Source organism: Colias croceus, chromosome 27, assembly GCF_905220415.1.
Source record: "Colias croceus chromosome 27, ilColCroc2.1".
Lineage (NCBI taxonomy): Eukaryota > Metazoa > Arthropoda > Insecta > Lepidoptera > Pieridae > Colias > Colias croceus.
The window spans coordinates 5,658,785-5,671,906 of NC_059563.1; the positions used below are offsets into that span (position 1 = coordinate 5,658,785).

The window sequence follows — 13,122 nt, forward strand, 5'->3', positions numbered from 1 at the left end:
CAAGGATCAATATTAGGTCCAAAAAATTTGTTTTCACAACTTTGGTGTACCCCAAGGTTCTACACTTGGTCCAACAATATTTTATATTTCTAAATTCTAATTATTTTGATACTTACGTATACAATCCCTCATTAGGCACCTCCCACACTTGTATCCCAGCGTACGGCGTATTATGTACCACGTTAACACTTACAGAAGTGTTGTTATATGCTATATCACACATTGTTTGGTTTGGTCCATATCTGCCCGTCGCACCGCATGTTGTGAAACGGTACACTGTAAGGGGTTTTATTTTTAGAGGTATAAGGACTATTTTTGTGTAAAATTAAATGAATTGTAGCTATAATTTTGTTGAATTTGATAATTTGGTTTTAGGGCATTCAAAAGCTTTATAAATATATATTTTTGGGATTCTAACCAGCGTCTATGATTTTCACTTCTATACTACTTATGGTCATTGGAAGTATTTATGTTTTTATAATATTTAAGACACTTGCACTACAAAATTAGGTTATAAATACAAATAAATGGAGACTTAATTGTTGAAATATACACACGTATTATTGAAGTCAATAGAGAGTGAAATGATTAGCGAGTATAACCAAAACTTTATTTCGAGAATTTTTATGCTGCGGCAGTTAATTTTTTCAATATTAATTCATAATAATTGAACAAAGGTAAACAATATAGGCAATTTCGTTTAGAAAATAAAGAATTAACTATATCAATTTCTTTACGATATTCTATCTTACAATTTTATTTACACTTCTATAAACATCTATTACTAACATGTCATTATTATTAATTAACTTACTTGTAGATTCAGCAAAATCTTCATGTGGTGTGGTTTTTTCCTCAAAAACAGGGTCATAATAATTATAATCTCCCAATTCTGAAGCGTTTATATTTAATCCAAAACATTCGGGAGACATTGAAAAGTCGTCTATAGCTGAATCCGAATATATCCTCATTCCCATTCTTGTTTTGAATAGAAGGTAATATCTGGGAAATGTAAATAAAATAAATATATAATGTATAAATGTAGAAATATCTACAAGAACTTTCCAGAATGAAGGAATTTTTTTATAGAAATAGAGCAATTGTTTTCAATTAATTCGTGAAAAATAAAGTAAATGTGGTTGTATTTGTAGCTATTGAATCAATAAGATACCTGCAATTTAGACAAAATACTTACTACCTTAACATGCAAATTACTTATCCACTTTTTTTTGCATCAAGTCTTAGTTTTATTTCTACCTACCCTCTTTCATATTTTGACTTTTGGTTCTTTACACTCGCAAAAAAAATGTAAATTTTATTCACTTTACTCACAAAATTATCAATAAAATCAAATAGATCATTGTTACCATTAAATTTGAAAATAGTCAACACTATTTCAGTTTTCATAAGTTTTTTTTTTATTTATTGCATCATTCTAATTGCCAACATTTTTCCTAATTTATTAGACCATTCATATTGCTAGTTTAAAATTTGAAAATAACACTTAAGACATCATAAAAACTAAATCGTACCTGCTAGTAATATTAGGTAAGAAAATGGCGGCTCTCAACCAATTCTCCCCTTTGTCCTTAGTAGAGAACCAAAGAGAAGTAGTTATATTTCCTCTAGAGGTAAGTTCTACAACGTCAACGCTTAGAGAACCGTAGTTTCGACCATTTTGTTGATAATAGAAACGTATCTGGAGAAAATTTGGATATTTTAGAAGTAGATAATTCTAAATTAGAAGTCAATGATTGATAAAAAGAAAATGCCAAAGTAGTTATCGTTATTGCATCACATACATATGCAGAGGCAAAAATTAAATTTATAGGAAAGTAGAAGTTATAACGTCATACGAAACAGGAACATAAATGGAACAGATATTGATAATTATTTCTAATCATTACAGAGCAAATTCTGAAATAAACAAAGTCAATCTAACAGCTTTACAAGATATTATCTTAGAAAATGTGGACTTAAAATTTTAATTTTTGAACTAATCGCAAATTTTACACTTTACTAAAAATAAATACCATATCAATAAAAACACTTACCGTACAGCAATTATAATATCTCGACGTGATGTTCCCATGCACTTTAGGTGGCGGATTAAAAATGACAGTTTTCATAACTGCAGTGGACGCGAAATCTGGTTTCTTTTTATTCGGCCCAGTTACATTCATATTGACGAAGAAATAATATCCCGTACAGACGGAGAGAGAATAATTTCTATGTGCTGGGGATAGTGGGATAATGGGACTCGCGGTCGTGTATAGAAGGTTCGGAGGACCGCACGTGTGGTCGTAGTTTGGACCTGTTTTGTCGGTTGGTGTTGGACCACTGTGTCTGGACCATTTTAGTATTGGTCTGTAAGGGAAGGTTGAATTACCTTTATTGTTTAGAGAAGTGATTAGATTATTACTGTATAAATTATTGTTTCGGGATGTTTATTGATAAAAAATCTAGGTCGGAAATCCCAAATATTGAAATATTTGATTAGAAAAATTTAATATAACGTAGTTATATTTTTCTTTTAATATGGGAGTGTATATTTAAAAATTCAGGATTTAACAGACATAAATACTTACTGAGGTACATTTTCGAAACCACAAGCATCTTGTTCAAAGTTACAATATGACCCATAGGGCATTTTATCTGTAATTAAAAAGTAATTAAACTCACAAGAAATTACCACAACGCTTAATTTAACACTTGTCTCATAACATATTTCGCGTTTAAATAAACTTAAAACAATATAAATGACATCACATATTCCACCTTAACCTACCTGATAAAAACCTTTCGTAATATCATAACAAACCGTTTAAAAATACGAAAAAATTGAGTATCTATTATGTTTAAAAATATAAAGAAACTTCTCCTTTTTCAAATGAATTAAACTTAAAAGAAACTGTTTATAAGTATGTATTAAATAAAATTTCTTAAATAATAATTTCTAACTCACCACAACTCTGATGTTCATCAGAGCCATTATCGCAGTCCTTTACCAAATCGCAAATTTGTTGCATCTTGATACATGACTCTCTCTGCAAGAATATTTTAAATAAATACTTATACATAATTATCTAATGTACTAAAAATTGCATTATAATTATAATTAGTATCAGAAGACCATATATCTCCTTCTGAACTTGTATCATTATTATTTTTATGTAAAAGTATGACTGTAATGGTCATCAAATTGAAAAATAATAATATAATTAGTATTCGATACGATCTGTTTGTATATCTTTTGTTTATTTGTTCAAAAGTAAATTAAATCAAACCATTTACAAATTAAGAACTTCGATCAACAAACATAAATCAAAGAAGTTAACTTCTTAGGACACTTTTTACAAATTCACCAAATTATCATCAAAATATACCAATAAAATCATACATTCAACATACAGCCCAAAAAAGTTATTTATTATGCAATATAACTCCCAATTCTGAAGCCCCCAATAATTTTATCATCGATTACTTCGTAAATACACATAAATATAACAAAATTCCAACCTACCTTCATAACTCTGCATTTCACTTGTCTAAATTGACACTCCCCGTTATAAACAGGCGGTTCTGGCAAACACTCCACCATGCGAATGTTATCTATCGCTATATGCGGCAATACTTGGGACACGCTCACATAATTTGGTCGGGTTATCTCTATTATAATCCTGACCTCTTGTTGTACCTTGCCTATCATGAACCTCATTGGTAACCACCTGAAGATCGAATTTTACTGTTGAATCTATTTCTTCAAAACCATTATCACAATAAAGAAATAGTCACAATTCAAAAATTGTCCGAATTAAAACTCTGCCAACGTATGTGTTGGGCAGAGTTTTCCAATTAACGATTTATGTCAATTTATGTCAATCGTCAAATGACGTATAAAAAAAAGATACACAATTCAAAAAGTGTCCGAAGCAAAACTCTGATTACTTATGTAGGTAGTTTGCGAATGAGCGATACAATAGACTTTGATCTTCACGAAATAAGGTGTAAATTACAATGAATGTTTTATACAACGCTCGGACATTTCTTGACTTGATGACTTGTGAGTGTAGTTGTTTACAATACGTTAATGTTTATAAAAAAATGTGTGCGTGTACTAGTGTACACACGTAAGAAGTAAAACTTCTTTATGACCTTATTTTTCAAAAAATAATTTACTATATGCAACTTTACAGAAATACGTCGAATCACGCATGGTAGGGATAAGAAGATGCCGCGTAATGGAAAAATATCACGCGTAACGAAAAAATGTTACACTAAATTTTTTTTCCAACCCCGATAAAGAAGTTTCACTTCAAAAAGTCAGAAAGTCTTTTATATAAACAGTACCATAATTATATTAAACACCTGTTGCATCGTTACAAGAATATTATCGAAATTGCCAGATTTAATTCATAACAAATACTGAACTCTTAATGGGGTCATTAAGAGTTCAGTATTTGTTTAGAAGGAAAATAGTAAACAGTCAAGACTAAAAAAACATCTGTACATAATATACTGAAATATCTTCTTATCTATTAGAAAACTCACAATTTTTCATTGTTCCCAGCATATTCCTGTAAAATCCACTGCACTTCAGAAAATGTGGATTCGGATACGAGTCTGATGCTTGCGTTTTGCATCTTGCTCTGATGCAATTTTACTTCGAACTGTGAACAAGAGATTAATTATTAGATAATAATATTTATAATTAAATAAAGATTTGCTTTTGCATCATATTTGTGTGATTGGTAAATGGATACATAGGTAAATGGATATATAGTTCAGGATACATCGCCTATTTTTGCAAGTGACTACTATCAAGCTGATTTTCCGTTTGTAGCTTTATTTTGATGAGACACCGAATAATTTCATGTACGAAACTCTCGATTGTGGTAGCTAACAGAGATAACAAGGATACAATTTTTTTTGTTTTGATGGTTCTCAAATATTTATTACGCAATTTGTAGGACAATATGTCTGTTGAATTATATAAACATTAACTAAGTGAAAACAAAAAAATCAGCTTGTTAGTAATCATTTATGATAACCTCGTTATCGATACACTTTGGAAAGGGGGACTCTTTGAACCAACCATAGATTTTGTAGGACAAATATTTTTTCGAATAATTGAGGTAATTATCTTGAGATTGAACAAAAAAAATTCAGTTAGTAATACCTAAATATTTGAGAACCATCAAATCAAAAATTTGTATCCTTGTTATCTCTGTTAGCTACCACAATCGAGACTTTCGTACACGAAATTATTGGGCGTCTCATCAAAATAAAGCTACAAACGGAAAATTAGCTTGATAGTAGTCACTACTCACTTGCAAAAATGGGCGATGTATCCTGAACTAATAGGACTGTTCTTATAAGCTAGGTACTTATTATTATTTATAATACCTTTTATCATGTACATGGTTAAATACAAAACAAATATGGAAATTGAGACATAATATACCGCAAAGAAGGTAGTCTGCTAAAATTTTAAAAAGGCTTTATAAAAAATTATATTTTATCGCTCTAATTGTAAGTATGAAAAAATACAACTCGACAGAAGGTGCCTCCTCTTAAGTTCTATGAATAATGTATGATACATTTTTTTTAACACGCTGTTATGAGATTCGCCTAGGTTTTTGTATGCTTGAAATTTGTATGTAACCGTCTCCATACACTTAATTTACGATCTTGTGATTTTGACCATAAGGGCAGATTTAATTCAAACTTTGTACACTTATCATCAACAATAAATGATAATGCAATCATTTTTACTTATTTTTAAACTGTAGGGAATTTAAAATTATTTTTTCTCTTATATATCTTCTCGTGACTGTATCTACCTTGCAAAATTCACGAAGCCCGCGGAATGGCGGCGACTTGATCACCATATTCTCCATAGTTGGGTCCACGGGAAGATAGAGAAAGTGTCCTGTAAAAGAAGAAAAATACAATATACATAAGAAGATAATTTCAATATATGTAATCAATAATATCAATAAGGCCCTCGGTTCGATTCCCAATGATCTATCTCTAATTTCTTATCGTAACTATGACACATGTAGAGGTTAACTTGGATTAACACATAGGATAGGTTTTATCCCGAAAATCCCACGGGAACGAGAACTACGCAGGTTTTCCTTTAAAAACGCGGACGAAGCCACGGGCGGAAAGCTTTAACCATCATATATCAGTTACTAGCTGCTCCGTGCGGTTTCACCCCCGTGGCTCCGCTCCTGTTGGTCGTAGCGTGGTCGTAGCTCCTATAGCCTTCCTCGATAAATGAGCTATCTAACACCGAAAGAATTTTTCAAATCAGACCAGTAGTTCCCGAGATTAGCGCGTTCAAACTCAAACTCAAACTCAAACATTCATTTATTCAATTAGACTACTATTTAGTAGCACTTTCGAATCGTCATTACATAAGTATTTTTAACATTTACCACCAAACGAACAAACAAACGATGTTCAAACAAACAAACAAACTCTTTAGTTTTATAATATTAGTATACCTAAATTACTTCAACAATACTCTTCAATAAAAGATAAAACCATATGCAGTGCACAAAAACAAATTAAACAACGTTTGAATTGTATCTAAAAGCTCTAAATATAGCACAGGATTTCATTCCATACAATAGGTATCTAGTGAATGCAAATGGCCAATCCATTCCCTTTTTAGACTCATTCAGTGGCTAAAATAGATGGATCCGTGTGAAGTAGCTGCATGTGCCTTTAATAATATGGTGAAATATGTGGTAATTGGTATGGATAGTATTCCTTATTTTTATTTTTATTTATTTTATAACATTTATTTCAATTTTCAGGTAACAGACAATAAATTTTACAGACCCATAGAATAAATACCTTATGGACATACCTACATTATAATAATTTATAACTAAAACTAAGGCACTACACACAATTCACGGCACTGGCGGTGTCATATTGCGCTGTATCGGCTTCGGCTGGGTAAATAATAGTAGGTAATCTATACTTATATTATAAAGCTGAAGAGTTTGTTCGTTTGAACGCGTTAATCTCAGCCCTCAGGAACTACTGAGCCGATTTGAAAAATTCTTTCGGTGTTACTCAAACTCAAACATTTATTTATTCAATTAGACTTCTTCCAGAAGCACTTTTGAATCGTCATAACATATTTAAGCAGTGGTGGCTCAGTGGTGAGACCTCGGACTTCGAATCGATAAGTCCGGGGTTCGAGACCAGGCGAGCGCGCAAGAAATAAATTGATTTTTCAATTTATCTGCGCATGTCACCACTGCTCGAACGGTGAAGGAAAACATCGTGAGGAAACCGACATGTCGAAGAATTAAAAAAGTTCGACGACATGTGTCATCCGCCAACACGCACTTGGCCAGCGCGGTGGATTATGGCTTGTCGCAGCAGTGGGAACGTATATGGGCTGATGATGATGAACATATTTAAATGTACCATCGATGATTATAGAGGCTTTAATAATCATCACGCTAAGACCAACAGGAGCGGAGCAATGCGGGTAAAACCGTGGAGCACAGCTAGTTCTAGAATATATATGTAGATATAAGATCTTAATTTTTATCGTCACTACAATCTAATATATAAAAATCAATGCCACTTTTCGTTGTAATTCCATAACTCGAGAACGGCTGAACCGATTTCGATAATTCTTTTTTTATTATATTCCTTGAAGTACGAGGATGGTTCTTATGTAGAGAAAACGTAAACATGTACCACGGGCGAAGCCGGGGCGGACCGCTAGTATAGTATAAAACAAAGTCGCTTTCTATGTCCCCATTTCCCTTTGTATGCTTAAATGTTTAAAACTACGCAACGTATTTTGATGAGGTTTTTTTAAATAGATAGAGTTATGGAAGAGGAAGGTTTTAGTATATAATTTATAAGGTTTTAGAAAAAACGGCCGAGGCCGCGGGCAGTAAGCTAGTATAATATCTACAGCCGTCTAACGCATACAATCTAAATAGGGTAAGTAGGTATAATGCGTATCATCATAGTAAGATAACTGTGAAGATAACTATCATCAAATTGATGTTATTTTATGTCATTTTACCAAAGAGTACCTATAATGTACCTATAGGGCATTTTACGTTGCACGCGTTTAACCTAAGTACCTACCACAATGCTCGATTTAGCACAAAAGATATTTTAATTTTGAACAAATTATTTTACTTTTGTACTTAGTTTACTTTTGAAGTATTTTTATAATATAAAATATTATGAAGTATTCTAATTTCTAGCCATAAGTAATTTAAAATTGTGATTAAACTTACCAAAATACTTTTAAGTAGAATTTTCGGAAAATTACATGTACTTAGTTTTCAATTTTAATGATTATAATTTTCAATCTCGAAAAAAACTTTTAAATATCGAACATTGTAATTATTTTTTAAATGAATGCGCCGAGCTTTTTTTTTTCAACTTGCCATAATTGAAATTAGGTCAATGACAGACATTCATTCGAATTAATTCAAAAATACAAAAGTGAATACTTATGTCCGATTAATTATTATTGTTATTCTTTTATTTTGACTGTAATCTAAGTTGTTATTTAACAGTCACACTATTTCTCTCTATTACTTTTATTTAGGGCTGATTTTTTAATCCTTGGTTAAAACTTATTCATCGAATAACTTAGATCATTAATGATCTAAAGTAGAATAACGTATTAAACTACCATTTCAAAAATGTATTGTAATTGATTGTAATCATGATTGTAAATCAAGAAGCTTATATCCTCTAATTGTAAATATTGTCCATATTTGACAGTTTACAGGTGACATTTTAATATGTTCGTGTTATACTTTTATTGGTCGGATAAATTTTAACCAAGGATTAAAAAATCGGCTCTAAACTATTACAAAAATATACAACTCGGTAACCATAACGTTTAAAAACGGTACTATAAAAAAAAATTACCGCTTTTTGCCGCTTACAAAATTGGCGGCAAACGTCAGTTTATTATCACATCCGATCCAATTGTCACTCGTCTGTGAGGAAATCAAGTGATATCGCCGCAATGATTCAATTTGCTGGCTACTTTTTAAACCTTGGTAGAAACAGTCTTTGCTTTGAACTCTTTGGTCTATATTTGCAATACAATAATCGAGACGATATTAAAAAAATCATTAGAATAATTTTTATATCAAAGTTAGCTTTTTAATTTGATGAGAACAATTAAATCTATACTAATACTAGTGGTCCGCCCCGGCTTCGCCCGTGGTACATATTTCGCAATAAAAGGTAGCCTATGTCCTTTCTCGGGTATCAAAATATCTCCATACCAAATTTCATGCAAATTGGTTCAGTAGTTAAGGCGTGATTGAGTAACAGACAGACAGACAGAGTTACTTTCGCATTTATAATATTAGTATGGATTATAAAGAGGAAAGGTTTGTAATTATGTAAGTATGTATGTATGTATGTATGGTTTTCACGCATAAACTACTGGACCGATTTGAAAAATTCTTTCACCGTTAGAAAGCTGCATCTTCACTGAGCAACATAGGCTAGGTTTTATACCGGAAATCCCACGGGAACGGGAACTATGCGGGTTTTTCTTTGAAAACGCGGGCGAGGCCGCAGGCGGAAAGCTAGTAATTAATATTTTACCATGATTTTATCTACAATTATGTGTACGTAGATTTAAATCTATACTAATATTATAAAGCTGAAGAGTTTGTTTGTTTGAACGCGCAAATCTCGGGAGCTACTGGTCCGATTTGAAGATTCTTTCGGTGTTAGATAGCTCATTTATCGAGGAAGGCTATAGGCTATATTATTATATCATCACGCTACGACCAACAAGAGTGGAGCCACGCGAGTGAAACCGCGCGGAGCAGCTAGTTTTAGATATATGGATACCTTACTCTACTTACTACTTACTTACTACTTTAGTACTTTTCTATGTCAAGTTTATTATTAATTACGATTTGTGAGTGTCGTTATGAAATAAGAAGTCGATTTAAGCTTTAAATTTTAATTCTAAGACATTTACTAGTTTATTATAAACCGAAACTGTAACTTGTAAGACATCTAATTAATATAGGTCATGAACTTATCTGTCATAATTAGTATGCAAGTAAGTATATTATCATCTTTATCAATGACTTTTGACACACAGAACCGCCCTAACATTAATACCGTCTGTATCCCACACAGACGTGTGGGATACAGCGTAGGGCGGTATTAGGTATATTGGAGGCGGAAAGTGGGAGACATAAAATGTTATGTGTATAGTAGGAATTAAACAATATTTTATACTAGCTGTGCCCCGCGGTTTTACCCGCGTAGCTCCGCTCCTGTTGGTGGTGCGTAGTGATATAATATAAAATAAATAAAATTGTTTTATTTCAGGACATGTGTTCCCATATGGTAGTTAGTTACAATAATATAATAAAAGTATACAAAATTAAGATAAAAATTAAAAACAATTAGAGCATCATAACAATATAGCCTACTAGTGGTTCGCCCCGGCTTCGCCCGTGGTACCTACATGTTTACGTTTTTTTTCATAAAAACTATCCTATCTCTCAAGTTGGATCGAACTGCACATAGTGTGCGAATTTTATTATAATCGGTTAAGTGGTTTAGGAGTCCATTGAGGACAAACATTGTGACACGAGATTTATATATATTAGATAGCCTTCCTCGATAAATATCTAACACCGAAAGAATTTTTCAAATCGGACCAGTAGTTTCCGAAATCAGCCGCGTTGAAACAATCAAACTCTTCAGCTTTATAATATTACTAGCGGTCCGCCCCGGCTTCGCCCGTGGTACATATTTCGCAATAAAAGGTATGCCTATGTTCTTTCTCAGGGACTAAAGATTGTCTGTGCCAAATTTCATCAAAATTGGTTGAGAGGTTTAAGCGGGAAAGCGTAACAGACAGACAGACAGAGTTACTTTCGCATTTATAATATTAGTAGGGATAATTAGTGTTAGTAAATATGTAGCTATTTCAATATAACATAAATAAAAATCAAATATATTTTCTCTAATTAATTGAAACGGAAACTAAGCTTGCGCGGAAATATCTTTGATAAATATCTTGCACTAATTAATGAACATATATTTTTACCATTTTCAATAAGGCTAATGGATATCGCTAACGTTCAGTATAAAGAAATATTTCTATGATACAATAGATATATTTGACCCTTGACATTTCAAGCGCGCAACAGTTTTCCTTTCCGAACGAAGTTGTTACATACGCCTTATGAAATTCGCGCTATTTTTGAATTCGGAATCGATTTGTTCTTTTGTGTAATACTTATCTATGGCCAGTTCAATTACATCATTTTCAATCAAAAAGATGTTTTATCGATTTTAAACAATAATAAAAATTCACTGAAAGTGAAAGTATGCGGGTACCTAATTACGGAAAAAATATACCTACGCCTTTTTCTTATATCAAAAGAAGTAGGTAGATAGCACAAAGCACATATTTGATCTTACCATCTTTATTATAATCCGCGTCAACTGTGGGCGCGGAGAACTTCAACCCTTGCGTGGTCCTGTTCATTTCTTCCACATCAGCTGCCGTCACAACCCTGAAGCCCAGCCCATGGCTTGAGACTGTCGAATTCCACTGCCACATGCACATATCCATAGATCCATTCATCAGTTCAAAGTTACAAAACACACCAGTCACTTGCGGCACGTATGTGTTCTTCGACAGCGCCTCATACGCGGGATCGCCCCTACGCAACTCCTTCATCTTTTTCGTCAAGGAGTTGGTGTCGTTATCGCCGATTGATTTCTGATTGGTCGATACTGCGCCCTCGTTGTCGTTCATCATGTTCTCGTGCGCGCTCCTCGGGCCCAGCTGCAGCAGCTTGGTGATGTGCTGCTTCCCGCGTCGGCGGCTCTTCATCTCCTCGCTCCGGTTCATGAGGTTCGACAGCTTCTGGAAGGAGCCGCGCACGGGCTCCGGCGCCGCCGACCTCGACTTTTGCTCCTTTTTCGCCGCCAGGGCCGTCTTCGCTTTGTCTTTCGCTTCGAGATCATACTGCTCCGCACCCACGGTCGCTACCACGGCGATGAGGAGGAGGAACCTTACGAACTCCATTAGTGTCGTCTTTATAGGGGTATCGCGTGGGCTCCACTCGGCGCGGCAGGCTTTGCACGTGCAACGATTAACATTTTCCGCATCAAATATATCGTCGAAACGGATCATCGGGTTCGGAGTGTCCACATTAGTTAGCGAAGACTGTCGCTACTCACGATAAATAACGTTTTGTTGGAATCCCGCCAGTGCGGAACGTTGTATCGAAACATTAACAACATAAACGTGCACATTTTACACAAAACAACGCGGACTATTCCAATAAAATTAGCACAATCCTTCTGGCCTCCATGTCCCAGGAAATCTCATAAATGGACGACGACGTAGGGACGTCGAAATCGCGACACTCAACCCGCACGGCCACTTCAACGTCTTTTAACAATTACGCGGACGATGGAAACACTTTTACTGATATTGTGAGATTTATTTCAATTTTTCAGGTCTAAAATTACGTTTTAACTGGCCTGTAAAATATAAGCCGATATTTCCACTCCCGTGAATGCAGCGCTGCGACGGGAATTTGCGGAACTAAGCGGCCGTGGACCGAAATAATCATTACTTTAGATGCGATCTTGAAGGAGCGAAGGGATGCTGCGCAGGTGACAACTCGTGTACAGCGGATTCCCGGGCTTTTTGCGCAGAAAATCGCTGCGTCAAACACCGGAAATAGTATTGGCCAACACGGTATCAGTGCTCACGTCAGACGTCGCTGATTGGTCGGCTCAGTGTTACAGAAGCATTTATTGGCAGGAATAAAAAATACCGCGAAACTACACCAATCTACACCAATAGATTCGCAAACCGGAAATTTCATAGGACTCCCTGTTGGAATATTTCCTTGCAAATTTATTTACGTGAACGGCAAGCTGCCGTTTACTTCTTTAATAACTACGGAAATTCAATAAAAGACTGTTCTCTGATTCCATCCGACTTTTTACTGTACATTTTTAGAACGATTTGAACGCCTGCTATGAAAATCAAGCAATAAATCCATGAATTTTACATTGAATGAGCAAAAAAATGTTAACACTTCATCA

At 34.1% G+C, this 13,122-nt stretch overlaps 1 protein-coding gene across 1 annotated transcript in view; it reads right to left on the bottom strand.

Annotated features, from left to right (window-relative positions):
• LOC123703639 (ALK tyrosine kinase receptor) overlaps positions 1 to 12,681 on the bottom strand; it is a 43,212-nt gene extending 30,531 nt beyond the window's left edge. Inside the window, exons 1-10 of the mRNA XM_045651716.1 lie at positions 11,476 to 12,681; positions 5,844 to 5,932; positions 4,552 to 4,670; positions 3,524 to 3,728; positions 2,966 to 3,047; positions 2,589 to 2,655; positions 2,055 to 2,367; positions 1,533 to 1,699; positions 815 to 1,002; positions 117 to 276 (exon numbers count right to left, since the gene is read on the bottom strand). Of these exons, the coding sequence (XP_045507672.1) occupies positions 117 to 276; positions 815 to 1,002; positions 1,533 to 1,699; positions 2,055 to 2,367; positions 2,589 to 2,655; positions 2,966 to 3,047; positions 3,524 to 3,728; positions 4,552 to 4,670; positions 5,844 to 5,932; positions 11,476 to 12,196 (2,111 nt within the window). The 5' untranslated portion in view covers positions 12,197 to 12,681. The remainder of the gene's footprint in view (positions 1 to 116; positions 277 to 814; positions 1,003 to 1,532; positions 1,700 to 2,054; positions 2,368 to 2,588; positions 2,656 to 2,965; positions 3,048 to 3,523; positions 3,729 to 4,551; positions 4,671 to 5,843; positions 5,933 to 11,475) is intronic.
• Between the last annotated feature and the right edge of the window lie 441 nt (positions 12,682 to 13,122).